Source organism: Mandrillus leucophaeus, unplaced genomic scaffold (assembly GCF_000951045.1).
Source record: "Mandrillus leucophaeus isolate KB7577 unplaced genomic scaffold, Mleu.le_1.0 Scaffold381, whole genome shotgun sequence".
Lineage (NCBI taxonomy): Eukaryota > Metazoa > Chordata > Mammalia > Primates > Cercopithecidae > Mandrillus > Mandrillus leucophaeus.
In genome coordinates, this window is record NW_012104043.1 from 2,197,462 (window position 1) to 2,220,709 (window position 23,248).

At 35.9% G+C, this 23,248-nt stretch overlaps 1 protein-coding gene across 3 annotated transcripts in view; it reads right to left on the reverse strand.

The window, feature by feature from the left end:
* PTPN13 (protein tyrosine phosphatase, non-receptor type 13 (APO-1/CD95 (Fas)-associated phosphatase)) overlaps nt 1-23,248 on the reverse strand; it is a 115,016-nt gene that overhangs the window by 50,882 nt on the left and 40,886 nt on the right. Inside the window, exons 11-21 of one of the 3 annotated variants that reach the window (XM_011990760.1) lie at nt 19,143-19,560; nt 18,907-19,004; nt 16,998-17,054; nt 10,946-11,035; nt 10,509-10,616; nt 10,206-10,337; nt 6,074-6,537; nt 4,550-4,681; nt 3,777-3,870; nt 2,705-2,790; nt 1,275-1,434 (exon numbers count right to left, since the gene is read on the reverse strand). In XM_011990760.1, coding sequence (XP_011846150.1) covers nt 1,275-1,434; nt 2,705-2,790; nt 3,777-3,870; nt 4,550-4,681; nt 6,074-6,537; nt 10,206-10,337; nt 10,509-10,616; nt 10,946-11,035; nt 16,998-17,054; nt 18,907-19,004; nt 19,143-19,560 — 1,839 coding nt within the window. The remainder of the gene's footprint in view (nt 1-1,274; nt 1,435-2,704; nt 2,791-3,776; nt 3,871-4,549; nt 4,682-6,073; nt 6,538-10,205; nt 10,338-10,508; nt 10,617-10,945; nt 11,036-16,997; nt 17,055-18,906; nt 19,005-19,142; nt 19,561-23,248) is intronic. The other 2 variants (XM_011990761.1, XM_011990762.1) reach the window with 2 other exon arrangements.

The following is a 23,248-nucleotide window of genomic DNA, read 5'->3' on the forward strand; positions in this document are numbered from 1 at the left end:
CTTACTGCACTCTTATAGTATACTGAAGCCGTATTCTACAGTCTATTTCCATCATTAAGAAATCTTATCAACTAACTGCATGAACTAAGCTGTTTGATTAGGAAGGAGAACTCTGAAAGTAGGATTCTGAAAATGGAATTATGCATCAAACTCATGTATTTTAAAAGACACTATGGTTGGGCACAGCGTCTCATGCTTATAACCCCAGTACTTTGGGAGGCCGAAGAAGGAGGGTTGCTTGAACCCAGGAGTTTGAGACCAGCCTGGGCAATACAGTGAGATCCAATCTCTACAAAAGCAAAACAAAACAAAGTATGACAATAGATTAAAAAAAAAAGGGGAAATTCCACGGAAGGACAGATATGGGAGAAATTCAGGTATACAGTGTGAGAAAGATGAAAAGAAGAACAAAATAAACGTTAGAGGAGGTTATGTGGAAATAAACTGACATGTAATATTCTGAGGAGGTGTAATTTAACTTAGATAAATTGCAATATTTCAATAAATTTCTTATCAGTTAAATAAATTAAAAGAACAATAACCAGAAAATAATTTAAAAACATATTTAAAGTCTTTGCTCATGGTTGATTTGGGTGTTTAAAAACAAACCAAACTGATTTAAAGAAAGAATGATGGGGCTAGGTGTGGTGGCTCATGCCTGTAATCCTAGCATTTTGGGAGGTTGAGGAGGGTGGATCACCTGAGGTCAGGAGTTCAAGACCAGTTTGGCCAACATGGCGAAACCCTGTCTTTACTAAAAATACAAAAATTAGCCAGGTGTGGTGGTGTGTGCCTATAATCCCAGCTACTCGGGAAGCTGAGCCGGAGAATAGCTTGAACCCAGGGGTGGAGGTTGCAGTGAGCCAAGATTGCACCACTGTACTCCAGCCTGGGCAACAGAACGAGACTCCGTCTCCAAAAAAAAAAAAAAAAAAATCTAAGGGTCAAGGTTTCACATGGGTTTGAAGGCATCTCAGCATTTGTTTTTCTTTATTTTTTCACTTACTAAATTTCATTTTGAATTTTACAACAATTTAAAGGATTTTTAAAAGACCATAATCATGCATGACTTCATTATCCAAAGTCTTTCAGACTCTATGAGCTGCAAATATGTTTGTCTATATTCAGTATGGTGCTATGTCAGATTATTATTTGCCCTTGGCAAGAATAATGAACAAAAATAGGGCATTAACTGTAATCCAAAATGTAAAAATCAAATTTTGAATAAGCGAGGAATAATTTCAAGGTGAGATTATAGTCTCCCAAGGCCTGACCTTCAGTGACAAAGCTGTAGTCTTTGACTTGAGTTGTTTTCTTCACTTTTTCTGGGCCTTGACCTTGGGCATTCTGATCTGAAAGGGTACACTGTGGGGTTACCGGGATGTGTTCTTTAGATGTTGGAGATTGTCCCTTTTCTAATAACAGATGAACCACCTGGATAAAATAGCATTTCATTAATTAAGAAGAATGTTAAGAAAATAGATACATTTTCAGGACTTAACAGTATAAAATCATTTAAAGTAACTACCAAATTTGGTCCACCAAATGAAGAGGGAGAAAAAAAATACAGAGGAACAAAAGCAAGGGGTTGAAGGTTCCAAAATCAAGTTTTTATTACATTTCTGTATAGAAAGATAAATGATTAAAAATAATCTATTATAAATATAATACATGTTAGAAATGTATGATAATGGCCAGGTGCAGTGGCTCATGCTAGTAATCCCAGCACTTTGGGAGGCCAAGGTGGGCAGATCACCTGAGCTTGGAAGTTGGAGACCAGCCTGGCCAAAATGGTGAAACCCCATCTCTACTAAAAATACAAAAATTAGCCAGGTGTGGTGATGGGGGCCTGTAATCCCAGCTACGTGATAGGCTGAGGCAGGAGAATTGTTTGACTCTGGGAGGCGGAGGTTGCAATGAGCCGAGATCATGCCATTGCATTCCAGCCTGGGTGACAAGAGCAAAACTCCATTTCAAAAAAAAAAAAAAAAAAAAAAAAAAAGCCAGGTGCGATGGCTCCTGCCTGTAATCCCAGCACTTTGGTAGGCTGGGGCAAGAAGATCACTTCTTGCCTAGGAGTTCGAGACCAGCATGGGCAACATAGGGAGACCCGCGTCTCTACAAGAAATAAAAAATAAACTAGCGAGGCATAGTGGCACGCGCCTGTAGTCCCAGCTACTTGGGAGACTGAGGCAGGAGGATCACTTGAGCCAGGGAAGTCAACGTTGCAGTGAGCCGCGATTGCACCACTGCACTCCAGCCTGGGCCTCACAGCAAGACCCTGTCTCAAAACAACAACAAAAACTTCCAAAGACCATTATAGATAATTTGGTAAACTCCCTGACTCAAAATGTACTTCAACAAAATAAATGTTATGTTCAGGCTAAAGAATAAGAGTGAAAATCACTAGAAATCAGATGTTTATACAACAAATTTAAAATGCAATTTCCACCCCTCCCCCATCAGATCTCTTTGGTAATGTAAACGCTAAATATGACATAGAAAGTCAGCTTCCTCAGTAAAAAATGTCTTGTAATACTTGCATTTCAATTTGGAAGGAAAAAACAACTCAGATAGTTATATACATCAGACTTGGTTTCTGGATTAGCTAACAAATTTAGAGATCTCAGTGAGAACTGATTTTATTCACACATTGTTTTGCTCTTCTAAGGTACTGTAAAAGGTTGGTGTAATGATCTGTTACCTGTCCTGTATTTCTCAGTGTTTCCACAGCTTGCTTATGGGTGGCTCCTTCTAGACTAACTCCATTGACAGCTAGGACGCGATCACCTAAAAATTAGGCAGTTATTTTGAAAGAAACAAATCATAAATAAAAATCCTACATGTTCTTTTAAATCTTATGGCCTTATTTCATATTACTTAAATCTTATGGCCTTATTTCATATTAATTTGTTTGAGGAGAGACTCAGGCAAACTCTGGAAGAAACTGTGTTACAGAGTTTCTTTAATATGTTATTTAATTTATTCCCCAATTTTATGGCTAATGTTAAGTATATTTTAGAACAATAACTTTACAAAAATAAATTTAAATCAAGAGAAAAGATAAGTTGAACTATAAATATTTAGAGATTGGAGGAAAGTTCCTAGTTAGTTCTTACTAGAACTGTAGACATCAGGCTGGGTTCAGAGGCTCACGCTTGTAATCCCAACACTTTGGGAGGCCAAGGTGGGGGGATCACCTGAGGCCAGGAGCTCAAGACCAGCCTGGCCAACATGGTGAAAACCTGTCTTTACTAAAAACACAAAAATTAGTCGGTGGTGTGTGCCTGTAGTCCCAGCTACTTGGGCGGCTGAGGCACAAGAATCACTTGAACCCAGGAGGCGGAGGTTGCAGTGAGCCGAGATTGCACCACTGCACTCCAGCCTGGGTGACAGAGCAAGACTCTGTCTTGAAAAAACAAAACAAAATAAACAAACAAAAAAAACAAGTGTAGATGTCAGTGTTTTTACAGCAATTTGCTTCATAGTACATGTAAAATATGAATGAAAGCACTATCTAGATATTTTCTTTCCTTTTTAAGTTTTTTAACTTCCCACACAATGTTGATGTATAGATATCTTCTGATACTAGAAAATAAGCTGGGAAGAATAGTTTTTGAAATGGCATCAAAGAGTTTCTTAATGCTACAGTTTTATAATTGAGTATGTTCTTATTTCATATTATAAATTTGAAGATCAGTTATCAACTTTATAATTCCTTATCTATTTGCTATAATATTCATGTATATAATTCCTACATAATGTAAACACTATACCTTTGTGAATTCTACCATCAGACTCTGCTGCTCCCTTGGGAATAACAGCTTTCACATAAATGCCACCATGTCTGACACTTGTATTCACACCTCCCTAAAGAGAAAAAGACAAAATAATATTTTATAATATGAAAAATTTTGCACTCTCTTTCAAATCTCAGGCCTAGAAAGGATTCAGTTCATCAGCCAAAGCAGTGGCATCCCATCAGCACATGCTGATGTACAGTATATTCATTAGTATACTAATGAGGGATAGTATCTTCATCAGTATAATTCAAAAATAATTTTATCAAATAGCCTATACTCACATTCTAACTACCTTAAAGATATATATATATATTCCTTGGGAACTTCTAATTTTAAGATACTAACATGTTTACAAGGTATTATATATTATGGAGAGTATATAGAAATATACAGTCTTTAATTACTAATAATGTAGTTTAGAGATATATAATCTATGCTCATGTAGAAACTGTCAAATATCTAAAAAGCATTGCATTAATTTTACAATTTGCAAGTTTTACATTCAGATAAAGCAAGTATTAAATCTATGGAGAAAAAAGTAGTGTTTGCCTAATTTTTTTAAAATCACAGGAGAAAGTGACTAACACAATTTTTAAAAAAGTTTTAAGATATAATTCAATTTTAGGATTCTGGAAATATTTGATGTGTCCCTTTTGATGCAAAATAATTCAATTAAAAAGTTGACATACAATAGGCTGCTGGAAATTAAAGAAGAGAAAACATTTGAAAACCTTGTCAAACAGTACCGTGACACTTATCCCCAGGCTGTTATCATTTTTAGCCAGTTCAACCTCAAAGATATCTCCAGGCTTAGGAGGTGATGAAGAAAAAGTTTTAAAATTCATTTTATTGGATGTATTCACTGAAGAGGAAGATTCCTTAACAAAAAAAACAAACAAACAAAGATTTCTTGTTAGAGTCAAAATGAATTATAATTTTTCTTTTTTATTTATTTTTTAAACCTAGCTCAGGACAAAGCTGACTAGAGTCAAAATGAATTATTACCGAAAGACAAATATGTGTTTTTGGAAAAATTAAGAAAAAGCAAGATATTAAAGGATACAGTATAGTCAAAGAACATAAAGGTTGGAAGAGATCTTAGAGATCTTCTAGTCCAATGTATTCATATTTTATGGTTGAGGAAACTGATGTCTAGAGATTAAAGAGCTTGCTTCAGGTCAAACTGCTAGATATGGTAGATGGAAGTCTATACAGAACCCAGTTCAAACTTGGTTTTTATATAATCCTGGTCCAATGCTTTTTATATTCCTAAATTTACAAATTAGTTTTATTTCCTTTAATAATCAATATATATCAAGCAGTAGCTTTTAACCCGAGCCTCTAAAATGAGGTTTCATGTTTACATTACTTATATTAATCCAATAATATAAACATGGGAACAACAGCTAAGCCCATTTAATAAGAGTATAACTCTTATGAGGAAGGGTGATTTTTCAGTAAACGAAAGGCGTAAGATTTTTTTCTAAAACTGCTTGTGAATTTGGGTTTAAATTTATATCATTTCTAGGAATAAGCTACTTTCTTTCTTCCCTTCCTTCCTTATCTCTCTCCCTCCTCTCCTTTCCTTCCCTTCTTTCTGTTAGGGTCTGGCTCGATCACCTGGGCTTGTGGGCTCAAGCAATCCTCCCACCCAACCTCCCAAGGAGCTAGGACTACAGATACATGCCACCTCGCCTGGATAATTTTTTAAGAAATGTTTTGTAGAGACAGGATCTCCCTATGTTGCCCAGGCTGATCTTGAACTCCTGGCCTCAAGCAATCCTCCCACCTCTGCTTCCCAAAGTGTTGGGACTATAGATGTGGGTAACTGTGCCCAGCCAGAATGAGCTGTTTTCAATGTCGTTATTATCATTCATTCAGAACTTCAGAATAATTTAGACTATAAATAGTAAATTCAAATGTCCATTATATGAACTATTTAGAAACAATTTTCAGATATTAAAACTCTCTTATTAATATAAACATTAATATACCAGAGACAACTGGTAAGAAAACAATCATAATCTGCATATTCCTTCTTTGGGTTATTAGACAGCAACTTTGCAGAGTCATAGCCATTTAAAGTTATCATCCAAAGCTGTGGATTTCTCTGAAAGTTAGCATCAAATGCAGTAGCAATTAGAAGATATAAACTATTTCTTTTTTCCAGAATAATGAAAGTATCTTGTAGATTATTGTGCTCGGTAATGTATTTGCAGCTATTTTGCTTTGTTAAATGAGAAAACCAAAATATTAAAATTAAACTATGCCTTTTTTGGTGTTTGATGATCCTGACTGCTGGAGTAAGTGGCTTCATCCATGTCTGAATCTCCACGGTCCGAGTAATCAGTTGCATCAGAAATGCCTGGCTTTTTAGTTTTGCTTTGGTTACTATCAGTGGAAGTCTTTTTCTCAGTGGCTTTGGATATTATAGAGGGGGAAGGGCTGCCATGCTGTGATTCCTGCCAGGTTTGGTCACCTAAATGGCTGACAAAGAAACCATTGACCTGGCTCTGAGATAAGCTGGCACTCTCGGTCCTGGAATCTTGAGAACTCAGGCTTCCTTCCCGCAGGCCCCCAGACAGCCCAAAGGAGTTCTCGGAGATGTGCCTCAGGGTACCACGTGACCAGTGGTGATCCTTGGAAGAAGAATCTGTAGCACTGTCTTGTATGTAGGAAGATTTCTTCATGTAGTTTTTCATCCCATTGGTGAGATGCACAGGAGTAGAAGGCACTAAAAGTCAAAATCCATCAATGAGAATAACAAGTTAGTGACACACATGCTTGTGCTTACACACATACACAATGTTTCCTGAAGGTTGTTGGAAGGATTTTATAAGGATAGCACATGCAAAACACCATTAGGTCATGTGTTTGGTAGACTTTCTTTGTCTCTCTCCTTCGGTCATTCTTGTGACAACCTCTATTGAAATGCATACCCTTTTCACCTTAACTCCCCATTTCCATTCTCCGAGACCCACTTCAAACCAGTATCCTCTGTGAAGACTCTACTGATTCCATAGATAATTTCTATTTTCTTAGTATCCAACATACTTTGTCCTTATTAAATAGTTATTTGCACACTTACTTTATATTGACCTACTAAATTGCATTTTTTTGGACTCCAAGTGATTATCATGGAAGGCAACTCCAAATTGCTTATATATAGTTCTTATCAAAAGCCACTTTAGGCCAGGCGCAGTGGCTCATGCCTGTAATCCTGTAATCCCAGCACTTTGGGAGGTCGAGGTAGGCAGATCACTTGAGGCCAGGAGTTCGAGACCAGCCTGCCCAACATGGTGAAACCCTGTCTGTACCAAAAACACAAAAATTAGCTGGGCATGATGGTGTGCACCTGTAGTCCCAGCTGCTCAGGAAGCTGATGCAGAAGAATCACTTGAACCCGGGAGGCAGAGCCTGAAGTGAGTAGTGATTGTGCCACTGCACTTCAGCCTGGGTGACAGAGCAAGACTGTCTCAAAGAACAAACAAACAAAAAGCCACTTTAGAAAGCTTTCTGAAAACACAAACCACCGAAGGCACATGTAAGGGAATTAAAGATGGGAATTTATAAGAAATTAAAAGTTTTATGTAGTAATTGACGACAAGGGAAAAATTAAGAGTAATGAGCAACTAGAGAGAAAATATTTCTGACAACAAACAATAAACAAAGAATTAGTATCCCTAATATACAAAGAGTTGCTAAAATTCAACAAAAAAGAGGTTTTCAAAACTCCCATGGAACAAGGGATATGTAGACTGGAAATTCAGAGTAAAATACAAATAGTAAATATATGAAAAGACATTCTCACTATTGCTCAGGGGTCTGCAGTTTAATGCAGTTCTCTACTTATTTGGCTGACAAAAATGAGAATGACTGATAATTTCAAGCACCACTGATGGTATGAGGAGAAAAGCACTGCTATATCTACTTGGTTAGTCTATAAATTGGTAAAACTTTTTGTAGTCCAATTTGGTGGCACTTGTCAAAATCTTAATGTACATACTCTTTTATCTAGTTTCAGGCAACTAACCTCCAGAAATACGTACATTTTCAATGGTGTGTTAAAAAGCGTATTTATTGGAGTAACATTTATAATAGAATTATAGCTAACTTGGATACATAACAATAGAAGAAAAGTTAAATAAGTTTTGATATGTCTATAACATAAATATAATGTTGCATTAAAAAGATATGCATGCACATGGATAGCAACAGAACATGTTAAGTAAGCAGTTACAGAATGGCATTTAGAGTATAAAACAGATTTTAAAAAATAAATAGTGTACATATATATTGTTTTATATATACACACACACACACACATACATCACATATATATCTATTCTACACAGAAGGCTACATGTATGCCAAAAAGTTTCCCTAGGAAATGGGGTAAGGGGACTTTGACTTCTTATTTCATACGTTTTGCATACATTGGATTTATTTTTAATAAATGAGTATGTATTCTGTAACTTTAAAAATTAGCAAACAAAAACAAAACTAAAAACCTTCCTCTTTGGTGCCTAACAATTAACAGGGGTAGCTAGAATACACATTGGTAATTTTCTAAGTTCTTTTGGGTTTTAACTCTTTTCAAAGTGACACTACAAAATAGTTACATACCATGATAAGATTCACCTAGCTTTCTGAAGGAACAATTTCACAGATGTATACTTTTAACGTTATGCTTTTAATTTTTATTTAGCATGGACAGAAAAAACAAACCACACAAAACTCTGCTGATAAGAGAAGCCTCCTCTGATCCTCACAATAGGTAAAGTTCCTCTGTTATATGCCCTCTTGGCACCTTGGGCTTCTTGTTAACACTTACCATAGTTACGATTAAAAATCTATCTAGTCAGACAAGAATACTTGCCTCCCTCGATAAAGAGTAAATTCCATTAGGGCAGAGTTTTTTTATCTTGCACATCACAGGCACTGAAGAAATGAATGTTGAACATTCAAATGTTGAACAAATGAATAAATTTTCTATAAAACATCTATTGAAAGCATGAGTAAGATGAAAATCCCTTAGAGCTTTATTCAGGGGGCAATATATTTATTCTGAATTCCTATGATCCTTTTGGTTAAAAAATGGTCAATAATGGGACCCAGTGAAAAATTTCTGGTCTTGGCTGCTTTAAACTTAGAAGTATGTTACAACATTTCCAACTGCAGTTGTCTTCCTTTGCCTAATGTGACTAAATTATAATTAGATTATATAAGGCTCCTGTGGGCAGTGGTGGTGTCTTCTATTTCCAGTCTATCCATTGTGTTTGCTCACAGTAAACAAGTGTGTAACATATTACTTATATATGTACATATACAGACATACAAAATGCATATAATATTCAGTAAGAAGAAACCATAGTCAAAATGACTTATCTATATTTTAATAAGATTTTGTCACAACATACAATATGTTCATGTTTTTCATCTTCTATTTTATTGTAAGAATCCAAAGCTATGTCTAAAATTCACTATCTAAAATTGTTTTTCGGCTAATTTTTTTTTACTAATTCTTTTATGTATTTCACAGTATCTTTGGCATGAAGGTAACTTACTTGTATCTAGCACTTCAACGTTTTTGAAGAACAATATTAATGACAGCTAAAATTCACATTTAAATGCTTCATATGCACCAGGCAATGTGCTCATTCTTTACATGCATTATCTCAATTAATTTTCATAATCTATAGGATAAGCATGTTTATAGTCACCATTTGATATATGAGCACAGTGAGACTTAGAAGGTTCATGTGATTTGCTCGAGGTGTACAGTTTTAGGTGGTAGAGACAGAATCTGACCCTGGATTCTGTAACCCTCTCTGTTTCCCACTGCACTGTTCTATGCCACAGGGGCTATGTGTGCTTCTTTCACAAACACTGTGCTACCGCTTGATCCTCATAACAAATAACTCTGTGCAAGGCAGACAAAGCAGGACAAAGATCACTGTCTACTCTTTAAGTAAAAACAAAAGAAAACTATGGCTCAAGAAGACTTAAGTCATACACCTAATAAAAGGCACAGGTGAAGCTCAAATGCTAGTCATCTTATCTTCATCAAGTGCTTTGTCTCTAAACTGCTAAAGACTGGGATAATGAGACAAAATGATATACTCTTGTTTTAAAATTTCTGGGTTTTGGTGGTTGTTCTTTCCTTTTCATAATCTGGTTCAGGACAGGACTTTATATATAACTGTTATGTAATATTAACTACACAATGATAAATGACTCTATCTCTGATTTGAGAAAGGAGATGGAATACACGAAATAATCAGAGTTTACTTAAGTTGCATCAATTTTGTACACAATGAATCCACTTTTGTGCAAATACCACTAAAAAGGAATGAGACAGAAAAGTGACATAGAATACATAAGAGACATTCACAACATTACCTTTGGATATCTTTTCTTTTGGCTGAGAGATAACAAGTGTCACATCTTCAGGTGCATTTTGCAAAATTTCAATTGCAGCATGGTGGCTGACTCCCTCCAGACTCACACTATTCACAGATATCAAACGGTCTCCTGTACAAATAGAGAATCCAGTATTATCAACAACAAAGATACATTTATTCTGAATCTTAGAAATATCATCTCTTTCTCAATGTTTTTGTTTGGCCTAAGTTCCATTTTCTCCACCCATACAAATTTATGCCTGTCAGAAAATACTTAGAAAATTACCAAAATGTAAAATACCTGGCTTCAAGCATCCATCCAAGTCAGCTGGTCCTCCAGGGGTAACTGAACTGATAAATATGCCTAGGTCCAGTCTTCCCATCTTCTCCCCACCAATAATTTGAAATCCTGTAAAACAACACATTTAAAAAAGAGTTTCATATTGCTGCTTGCAAAGACTAATGATTAGCCTGCCTGAAACACAGAAATGTGGGGACTGTTGATACCAAATGATTAATAGGTAACACATATTAAGTTTTGTGGAAGTATTTCTTGTAGGCAGCTCATATTTGGCAGTTGGTGGACTGGGTGGGTAGGGTGATGGGCTTGTGAGTGGGCAGCCAGTCAGTATCTTGAGATCAGAAGTGAGCTGGTGCTGCAATGCCAATGCTATGCTATAGGCTTTTCCTCTGAATCCTCAAGAATCATAGACCTTCAAGAATTTCACAGTGACTTACCCAAGCCATACTTTGCATCTTTTTTCAGGTTCACCAGGGTGATCTCCCTTTCTGGTGAAGATACTATGCTCCATCTTTTGTGTAGCACATCTATTGGGAATTTATAATTTAAAAATAAATATAACATGCTCAGGCATTAAGATTGTCAGTTTGTTTTAACAATTTAAGTGTTAACAAAGTATGTTAATTGCTCAGTCACTTAAACATATATTTTAAGTTTACTGATACTGTTAACATTTTATATTTTTATAGTGATTTATAATTTATAAAATGACTACGTATTACATTTATTCTTCATAAGCTATCCTTTTGAAATAAGTGTATTTCAGTTACAAATGATTAAATAAACCTCAATAGGTTAAATGATTTGCACAAATTTAGTCAGCTAGTACAGGAAAGAGCTGAACTTTTCAATTTAGGTTTTCTGTCTGTTACACCACAATCGACTCCCTGAATTTGACAGTGCTCAATATATTAAAACATTCCTTCTAATTAATGGTTGACATTTAAATTTATAATTAGTAAAATATTCTTAATAGGTTCTTGAGTCAAATAGCAAGAAGAAACTAGATTTTTTTTTTTCTTTTTTTTTGAGACAGAGTCTTGCTCTGCTGCTCAGGATAAGTGTAGTGGCACAGTCACAGCTCACTGTAGCCTCGACTACTGGGCTCAAGCAGATCCTCCCACCCCAGCTTCTTGAATAGCTAGTATGACAGGCACGTGCCATCACGCCTAGCTAATTTTTTATTTTTGTAGAAATGGAGTCTCTCTATGTTGCCCAGGCTGGTCTTGAACTCCTGGCCTCAAGTGATCCTCCTGTCTAGGCCTCCAAAAGAGCTGGAATTTCAGGTGTGAGCCACGGCACCTGGTCAGAAACTGGATCTATTTTTAATAGTCCTGTTAATAATTCCTTGTCTAGCACATGTACTCTCAAAGGATCTTCATTCATTTCAAATTCTATTTGTGAAACAATTTTGCAAGTAAAGGGATTTTTAACCATTGTTTTGCAGATGAGGAGTAACACTTTGTGACCTGCTCAACATAATAACTAGTATCAGTGCCCATTAAAATGCCTGAAGTCAGTACTTGATAAATCCTAGTTAAATAAATTGAATGAATGTCATCATGAGAACTAGAATTTATTTTTTCTTATTTCCACTAGGTTTTTTAAAGTAGGCTAATCATTCACAAATAACTTCTTAAACCAATAAATATGACACTTAATTGACATGCTTATCAAATTAATTCATCCACTTTGCAATTCAAGCATTTACACAAACACACACACACTTCCTAACATCAATTACAATGACAGTTCAAATTGGTCTGTGTGTGAAGGTGTTGGCGATGGTGAGTTTGTTCAACATATTCCTAAGGATATTTTTGTAAAGTGAATCTTCAAATTCAACTCTACATACTTCTCAAGTATACTGAAGCTTTCTGAAAATGAGAGGTTTTGGTTTCACTAAACTGTAAGCCAGAATTTCCTTAAACCTTGGTATGCATTTTTGTAACAACCAAATCAGTATGAAAACAGACTTTATTTCTGTATGTGCAACATATAACAACCCACGGACTTAACACTGTATTAATATGTCACAAAACAAATAGTAATTTTGTCACAAAACTTGTATTGATGCTTAAATGATGTAATGTGATACTTCATATTGTATAAATAAATTCTTTTAATTTCAAAAGACAGTAACAACAATAATTTCCTCTCAGGAGTGAATTAGCCTTCTATCTCAATACTGTTTTGGTGCAAGTTTGCTAGCTCTCTGTAGAGTATATATTCCTATTCTGTTGTTTCTTTTTGACCCAAAGTTAGTTATTAGCAATAAAAGTAGTGGTAATTCGGCATTTCTAATGATTTTATTAATTAAATTACAAAAAGTATCATTGGACAATGGTGTGAAATACTTTACATATTAGGTAATCCTAAGCAAAAGCCCATCCATTATTTAATGCCTTGCTCAATGAGTTTAAGTATCCAAGATCCTTTTATCAAAAAATAGGCAATTAGCTCTATTTTTTAGCTAGAACGAATACAAAACAACACAGAACAAAACCCATACGATTAAATAAAACAAATAAGGGGGTGAGGTCACATTAGGAATTGAAATCAGTATGGCCTTTAAGTGACCACACTGATGAGGTGGTAAGAGAGAACATGTTAAATCAAAGTGCTCTGTAAAATGATTAAATGATGATCATTGCTTTAAATTTCCATTTCCTCCTTCAAGTTTCACATTTAATCACCCACTGTTCAGGAATTGGGATACTTGGACACTGATGAAATCCATTATTCTATGATAGATACTTAATATGTCCATTAGGCATACAGTTCCCAGAAAAGCAAAATTCCAAGCAGTAAAGACAGAATAAAATGAAAGAAGAAAGAGAAAATGGCTTAAGGAGACTAATGGCTGAGTTGCTCTGGTTCTCATCCCAACTAAGAATAAAAAGGCACTAAACTGTGGTAGGTTTTAAACATCCCGACAAAGTCATCAAAAGTTGAAAATACCCTAAGTCAAAAATGCATTTAATACATCTAACCTACTAAATGTCCTAGCTTTAGCCTAGTCTAACTTAAATATGCTCAGAACACTTGTGTTAACTTATAGTTGGACAAAATCATCTAAAACAAAGCTTATTTTTAGAATAAAGTGGTTACTATCTCATGTAATTTATTGAATACTGTACTGAAAATGAAAAACAGAAGGGTTGTAAGGGTACTCAAAAGACAATTTTTACTGACTGCTTATTTGTTTTGCACCACTGTAAAGTCAAACCATGATAAGTTGGTGACCATCTACAGTTTGTGGTTTGGACACTTCAGGAAGCAACATGACAAACTTAGCTAAAAGTTACTTTTCAATTGCTGTATAATAATTACAGTAAAACAAGAAACATTAAAATCAATTTTACGTAATTCTTGGAAAAGTTTTACATAGTTTTGTTTTTACTCTTATAAAGGAAAATAACGACTGTTATTTTTTAAGTTGAGCAACTTTTGTTTTTGAAATCACAATTAATCAAGGGATTAGAATCCTTTCCATATTACCTTTTCAAAGTGTGAGATTGGAAGAATCATGACTTTTTTATCTTTTCTTTCAAATTTCAGGCCGGGTGCGGTGGCTCAAGCCTGTAATCCCAGCACTTTGGGAGGCCGAGACGGGCGGATCACGAGGTCAGGAGATCGAGACCATCCTGGCTAACATGGTGAAACCCCGTCTCTACTAAAAAATACAAAAAACTAGCCGGGCGAGGTGGCGGGCACCTGTAGTCCCAGCTACTCGGGAGCCTGAGGCAGGAGAATGGCGTAAACCCGGGAAGCGGAGCTTGCAGTGAGGTGAGATCCGGGCACTGCACTCCAGCCCGGGCAACAGAGCGAGACTCCGTCTCAAGAAAAAAAAAAAAAAAAAGGTAAGAGTGAATATAATACCTTCATCCTTGTTCTAAGTGATGAATGATTTAATATTAACTGATGTTGATTTATAATTTTCATCTAATAATCCTGACCAGCAGGAAAAACACTGAAATTAGGGTAAGAGGTCCCATATTTGACGCATGGGCAAGTAATTTTACTTTTTGATCCTTAGTTACACTATTTGCAAAAACATGTTTGCCATGCTTTATTATGTGAAAACTTGATTCTCAACAGAGTACTAATTCAGGCTACTTGGCCAGATTCAAAGAGAGTTTTGAGGAAAATATAGCCTTGTTTGCAAGCTAACTGAGGTATACCTCTATATGAAGGTGGATTGGCCCTACTGTCCAGGGCAGGTGAGATTTTAAGGCTTCTGAAGGTTTAAATAGAGAAACTACCCAATGTAAATTCATGCTCATTGGCTATCCAATGTACATTCATATTCTTTTTCACCATAACCTAAGCTAAAACACATTAAAAATTCTCATACTTGAATAGGTTATTATCTAGCTTCTTTCAAAAGTTTAGCAGGGAGAAATAATACTTAGGCATGATCACATTATGAGGAGGTCTAAAGAGTAGATTAGAGCGTAGACTCTAGAAACAGATTGCCTTTGTTCAAATCACAGCTCTACTACCTGCTAACTTTGTGACCTTTTGCACAACTTAACTCTCTATGCTTTGGTTTCTCATTTGTGAAAAAAAAAAAAAAATAACATTAACGCTCACCTCATAGGATTGTTGTGGGCATTAAATAAGAAATAATAAAAAATGCTCAGAACAGTGCTTGGCACACAGTATGTACTAAATAACTGTTAGGCAATAATTACTACCATATGGACATGTTAATAACTAAGGTATTTCAGGTACGCAGGCATTCTACTACCATATGGACGTGTTAATAACTAAGGCATTTCACGTATATAGGCATTCTACTACCATATGGACGTGTTAATAACTAAGGCATTTCAGGTACGCAGGCATTCTACTACCATATGGACGTGTTAATAACTAAGGCATTTCACGTATATAGGCATTCTACTACCATATGGACGTGTTAATAACTAAGGCATTTCACGTATATAGGCATTCTACTACCATATGGACGTGTTTAACTAAGGTATTTCACATATACAGGCATTCTACTACCATACGGACATGTTAATAACTAAGGTATTTCAGGTATATGGGCATTCTATTACCATATGGATGTGTTAATAACTAAGGTATTTCAGGTATACGGGCATTCTATTACCATATGGATGTGTTAATAACTAAGGTGTTTCAGGTATACAGGCATTCTACTACCATATGGACATGTTCATAACTGAGGTATTTGAGGTATACAGGTATAAATTCAGTTCATGTAAGGAGTTTGATCACTAGAAAGCTATATAACAGGATTACCAATTTAGGTCCAAGTATAAGTTCAATAATTTTTTCTTTAATGATAGGCCCTCATATTGAGGACTGATACATTCAAAAATAAAATGAGAAGGAAAGAAACCTTACCTTCATTTGCTATGAGTATTTAAGACATTGTGTGTAGTTTTACTTTTAAAAGCAATTTTAATTCCAAGAAAATTTTTTCTCTCTTAAAGAATTAGTATGTGTATTTTAATTAGAGAATGAGAATTATACAAAATAGCACTCTGGTGTTTGACAGTTTTGACCTAAAAAACCCTAGCAATTCTATATAGTTCAGTCTTATGCCTTCTGTTTTACCCTGGCTATAGGAATATTGAAACTAAATTTACAACTTCATCAAGTTTAGATGTATTAGTAATTTTAATTAACAGAATGGCTTCTTTCTTCATCAGGCTTTTAATTATTTCAACTTTAGGAGTCTAAGACTGAAACATTTTTGGAGGAAAGTAGTGTATAGATAGTAGTAAAACATTTTCTACTCATGAAAGTTGTCAGAAAGATCAAATAAGATAATGTATATGAAAATACTTTGCAATTTAAATTCTAAAAATTTTGAAGCCAGTGATGTTCAAGTCACTGGACATTTCTGGTCTTCTTCCTACGATTTTGTTTCTTAGATTCCTTCTAAACTATAATCTCAGCATTTAAAGTCTTCAAAGTCTCCTCATAATATTTAGCATAAGATTAAAAACTGGTCCTACTTAGTTCTCAAACTTCACCCTGGCCCCCACATGCCACCATACTGAGACTCCTGCAGTTCCCTAAATCTCTTTTCTCATGATTCCATGTCTCTGACCATGCTATGCCCTTGATCCGGAATGCTTATCTTTATTGTTCTGTCTGAATAAATCCTCCTTTCCCCCCAAGATTCAGCTCAAGCATCCCTTTAAAATAACTGCCTCAGTTAAAACTCTTTTTAATAGAAATTATCTCTCACCTGAACTATTATCTTAGCTTCCCAATTAGTGTCCTTATCTCTAATTTGTCATTTCATCAACATTAGCCTCAGTCAGAGGTCCCATTACGTCACCATGATGCTGAAAAATACAACTCTCCTTTAACTTCAATGTAAGATTAAATCCTCGGCATGGAACTCAAGACTCTTCATTGTTAGGTCCAAGACTATCTCATTAAGGTACAAGAAAAGAGAAAAGAAATGATGGAAATGAGGGGAAAAACGTTTTGTAAACCTACCATTTTCTTTTAAGGGTACTTGGGATGAAGAATTTCCAGGACTATGCATAGTCATTCCTGTGGCATAAATTAAATTATTAGACATTTCATAAGATGGTCAGATGCTAGATATCGAAGTAATTTCTTCTGATAAGTTCATAAAAATCAATAAAACAATAAGGCAGCAACATTTTGTATTTACATTGAGAAAACATCCTCCAATGGGCATTTTCACTATTTTAAATAGTAGCTAAGAATAATAACTTATTTTGCAGCATAAATTTAAACACAAACATATTGTTTCTGAAAATATTTTGATATATCAAACATGAAAATGATGAAACTGGAATGAGTTTTTCATTTGTTCAAGTGTTAAAAGAAAATTCATTATTCAAATAGTAAGAATGAATAAATACAAAATGCAGAAAAATTTCCTTTTAAGAGTGTTTTATGTTTTCTGTAGAATATTTACTATCTTCCTTCTGATATGTAATGAATTTTCATGTAGACCAAAGCCTTCTTAATGAAAATAGTTTAGAATGTATGAGGCCCCGTTATATGTGAATATACTTCGAAAAATATTTCCTAAAAGATCAATCTCTTAGCCTATTTTCAACACATAGTTACCTATAGAATGAAATCTTGCCTTTTATCTAAGTTTTTTTTAACTGACTGAAATTAAATTGATGATAGTATAATCTCTGAAAGCTGCGAAAGCCTACATTAATAAAGTAATGTTGCTTCCATAAATATTTATGTATTATAATGCAGAGTTCTCTTTTGTCTTCATTTACTCCACATACCCTGAATCCAATTATAGAATATAAAAAGGAAACTGTGGTTAATTAGAGATAAATTAACAAACCTAGGGCCTAAGAAGAGAGTTTAGTAGTATTTCGTAAGACAACAGAAGGGAAACAATCCTCGTTTCCCTTTCGTTTCCCATGCTGTTTCATATTTTGAGTAGTAGTTCAGATCTCTGTGCTTAAAAGATCGACTCCAGTGCATTTCCCTTTTAAGGTGCACAAGACAACAGGAAACCTGAACTATTTATCTTAAAAGGTAGCGTGTGTATGTGCATATATATAGATATATATGCACACATGCACACACACACACACACACACACACACACACAACCTCACTTAAATAATATGCCCTGCTATCTGGGAGAATTTGAAGAAACTGAAATCAACTTAAGCATTTCTACCTATACATCATAGCATATTTCATAAAATTATCTAAGGTTTTAGAGACAATTTTGTTCCTGCTAAGCTGAAAGCATCCTAAGTAAGTGTTTCTCCAAAACTATAGCATTACCAGAGTTCATTCACATTGGCTTGAAAGGAAAAGCCAAAAAAGGTAATCTAAAGTAATGGCACACGACAGTCTTAGTAAGACTGTCACGGCTACTGTGACCAAGAGAAGCTAACAGACTGGGCGTGGTGGCTCAAGCCTGTAATCTCAGCACCCTGGGAGGCCAAGGTAGGCAGATCCCTTGAGTCCAGCAGTTCAAGACCAACCTGGGCAACACAGTGAAACCCTGTCTCTGTAAAAAAAGTATAAAAAGCCAGGTGTGGTACTGCATGCCTGTAGTCACAGCTATTCAGCAGGCTGAGGTGGGAGGATTACTTGGGCCCAGGAATTCGCGGCTGCAGTGAGCCATGATCACTCCACTCCATCCTGGGTGACAGAGTAAGACCCTGTCTGAGGGGGGAAAAAAGAGAAGCTAATAGTCTATACCATGAAGCAATCACTTGTTAAATCACGTGTTAATTTGATTTGGTGCGTTTTAAGTAGCCTAAAATTTATATTCAGTTTTGGCAATTAGGACATGGAACCCAAAATAATTTGATAATTAAGACGATCTTGTTCACTTCCCTCTGAGCATGAGGTATGGGACAAAGAAGGTAAGCTTGTTTTTGCTGACCTAGAACATATGCTTGCCCAGGGTCTTCAATGGATGAGGAGTCTGATTCATGCTTCCTCCTTTCAGGACTTCTATTTAAACTCGCAACAGACTTTGAACTGAAGAGGGAAAACGAAGGTAGCAGGGAAGTGTTAATGTAAAAAAAATGGTGAAAATAATAAAACGTCAAAACAAAAAGAAATGTATGAAATGTAGAATTTACAAATATGTAATTGGCTTAGTTAATATGTTCTTACTTATTAAGTTTTGTGACTCCTGCCAAAGATTCTGCATCAGATCTTGACATCTGGTGAGAAGGTTTTCCCACCAACTCTGCAACGGTTTGTGGTGGGGGTTCCATGTTAACAATGACATTTTTCCAATGTGGATAGAGAGAGGCCTGACTGAGATCATGGTATGATTTACTCATCTCTCTAGGCTTTTCCTCCCATGAAGCTTTGTCATTCTTCTCTTTTGAACTGTTCTGCAATGGCTGGTAAAGCGACAGCTCTGAGCAGGATAGCTTCTTCAGAATCTCAGCTTGAACTGATAAAGGTCGAACAGCAAGTTTGTTGAGGGTGCTGCTGGCCAGACTGCCAGTGCTGATTGCTCGTCCCATATTAAATCCTCTAACAGACTCTGCTTGGAGATTCAGGCTCCTAAACGAAGCTCTCTCTACAAGGAAATAGGATTGCTTTACATGATGGAAATGCCACAGTACCTTTATGAGAATAATTATGTTAATAAAAAAGCAGCATGTAGTTTTTAATCATTTTGATTGCCAGCATAAGTAGGTAGCTTTCAAAGTGTGGCAATCAGGGTTTTAAAAAGGAGGGTTGAAGATCTGGTTTTCATACCATATCTTCATCTCGTTAGCTTTCTCTTAGTTGCAGCCTACTCAACATTTCCTGCTTCATCTAATGATTTTCTTGGACTCAACAATGTTTGGGGGTCAGGCTTGCTGACACCAAATTCCTTATAGGTTTCATTCAGAAATAAGAATGACATTTAACACAGAAATTTTCAATGCTAGTACTGTCTCTGCTAAAATATCAGCACCCAAGAAAAGGGAGAGGGAGAGGCAGAAATGAAACCTGGATGGGCTGACATGGTGAACACACACCTGTAAAAGCTATGCAGAGGAGTTTTGCCCAGAGAGTTTTTAAAGCTTAAGGCAGATTGTGGTGATGGTGAATTGCATACTTTAAATGGGTGAACTGTATGGTATTGAATTATATCTCAATAATGCTGCTACACACACAAAAAAAGCATTTATGGCAAATTATTCCTTTTGTTATTTCACTATTATGCCAAACCCACCTTCTCACTGGGCTGACTTAATGATTTATCTGAGGCAACAGAGGAAGGGGAGAATCAAACAGTACTAATCTGTCTGTTTTAGTATCTGTAAATTAACATGATCAGGAAGCAGGGCACCTCTTTATGCTTCAATTTCTTTCACTCCCAAATACACATCCAAAGTTGTCTTATAGAGGCTAAATTTACAGATACTTTATAACAAGTGTTTGGCTATTCTATTTTGTAAGAACCAGTGTCACAGTGATATTTTAATATTTGAGGCTAATAACAAAAGCATTGCAGTATATGTAAATGAAGAATAGGAGCGCAGGATTTCAAATGATTTAGTTTTTCATGCAGTTAGTGACCCACATCACAAGGCACTACCTTTGATCCCCTCTGGAAAGCAGCAATTCTATGTTGTTGCATTCTACATGGAATTAAGTTTGACTGCTACATACAACAACTGGGAACTTCCTTTTATAAAGAAAATGTCTCCCTTGAAGAAAAAGGAGGAGGAGAAAGAGGAGACAGAGGAGGACAGAGGGAGGGGAGGAGGAAGAAAGAAAGAAAATATCAAATGATTACTGACTTAGATTCTTGGATTGTTTCATTTATCTTCTACTTCCTAGGAAGATTAATAATTGATATTTTCTCTCAGGCATAAAGAGGTAGGAAAACATTAAAGGTTTTTAATCTTCATGCACCAGAATTAAGTTTAAAGAAACATGCCTTATTGTCACTAGGAAAATTCAATTATCTCTCTCTGAAATGGAAGTGGGCACCAAGTTACAACAAGACCTTAAAAAAACCAAAGATTTTTAAAAATACACCTTCATTAAAAATTCCCATAATCAAGCCGGGCGCAGTGACTCAAGCCTGTAATCCCAGCACTTTGAGAGGCTCAGGCGAGCAGATCACGAGGTCAGGAGATTGAGATCATCCTGGCTAACACGGTGAAACCCCGTCTCTACTAAAAATACAAAAAATTAGCCGGGCGTGGTGGCGGGCACCTGTAGTCTCAGCTACTCGGGAGGCTGAGGCAGGAGAATGGCGTGAACCCGGGAGGTGGAGCTTGCAGTGAGGTGAGATCCGGCCACTGCACTCCAGCCCGGGCGACAGAGCGAGACTCCGTCTCAAAAAAAAAAAAAAAAAATTCCCATTGTCCCATTGTCATATTTACCTCAAAATATAAAGTTTTTATTATAGCAAACAACACTATTCTATTTTCATTTACTTTATGAGTTGCCTGTAATCAAACAAGCAAAATGAAGTCTTCAGAAGGAAATGCCTTTACACCCAACAGATGTCTCCATCCTTAAAGAAAATATAGACCAAATTTTGGCAGGAATAAGGATAGCTGGCTCAGTTTAGTCAGCTTTGTGAACATATTAGGGAATAAAAATATATTCAAATCCATTTGTAGCCTACTCTTGGATATGGGATGGGATCATAAACCAACCATTTATCTGGTGTTTCCTACTGCCTTTTACCTGGAAAGAACTGCAACATGGATTAGAATGAACTTCTATCCTAATATTAATGTTTAAAATTTGAACACAAAGGCTTGCTAGCTCCATACTTAGTCTGTAATTCATACTTCCTAATCTGTTTCTGCTCAGTCCCTGCTACCATTTTGTGATTCCTTGTATCGTCAGCTTAATCATATTCTCTTTTTAGGAGAGGGACTTCATTTATTCTCTTATCCCATAGTACTGTGCACTTACAAACAGTAAATGTTCAATAACTGATTAATCTTAAATCCATGCAAATCAGTTCTTGGGAAATTCATCAAACAGAAAGTGTACTGGATTAGGAATTAAGAGATATGACCTCTATATATGACATGAGGGCAAAACACTATCTTCTCTGAACCTGTTTTGCCATTAGTAAAATTTTGAACTTAATGACCTGTAAGGTTCTAGCACCAATATTCTATGACTCTAAAGAAGCAGCATACATTTGTCAGCCCATTAACCTCCCACAGATAACACCAGTTGTTTTCACTTGTAGTACAAATAAATAGGCAGACAGTTACTTATAAGCCAAGGGGAAAGATACAGATCACACCATCTTAAAGTGCTTTCACATATGAGAGCAAGGATACATAGCTGTTGTAATCCTGGGGGTAAACCTGTGATACATATATATATTCACAACAGTATCCCCAGCCCCCACTCCATGGATGAAGAAATTGAGATTCCAAAAAGTCACTTACTTTGCTAAGGTCATTCATTCATCTACTACTACTGCTGCTGCTGCTGCTGCTACTATTACCGCTATTGCATAGTGTAGCAGCATATAGTATAGTAGTAGTACTATCTTCTAGTGGTAAAACAATGTTGATGATGGTGATGACAATAATGATAATGAATACTTCAGTAAATACTTACTGAATATTTTTTTGCCAGGTAGTTTTAAAGGGCTGTACATGTATGAATTCATTTTCGTTTCACAACTTTCTGATATAGGTATTATCTTATGGTAATCATTTTATAGATGAAGTAACTAAGGCAAAGAGTTTAAGTAGCTTGCCCAAGGTTTTAGGGCTTGTAAGTAACACAGCCTAGTTTACCACTGGCAATTTGGCTCCTGAGCTCATGCTCTTAACTGCTATACTATATTGTTCTTCAGTATAAGAAATGTTGAGGATGAGAGACTAACTTCAAACTTCTGTCTTCTGATTCTGTTCACTATACTACAACCGTAACGAAGTAACCTTCAGTTGTTATAGATTGTACTGAATAGAATATTAGTCAAAGTAAGAACGGTGATGGCTCTAATAGGTCTGATATTTCACTATACTTTGAAAATATATAAGAGCATATAAACTTTCTAGCAGAGCAAAGCAGAAAGAGAATAATGAGATTACTTTATAGCAGTGGTTATTGTATTTTAGCATGTGTAAAAATCATTACTGAGTTGGGAGGCCAAGGCGGGCAGATCACGGTCAGGAGTTTGAGACCATCCTGGCCAACATGGTGAAATCCTGTCTCTCCTAAAAATACAAAAATTAGCCGGGCATGGTGGCAGGTGCCTGTAATCCCAGCTACTCTGGAGGGTG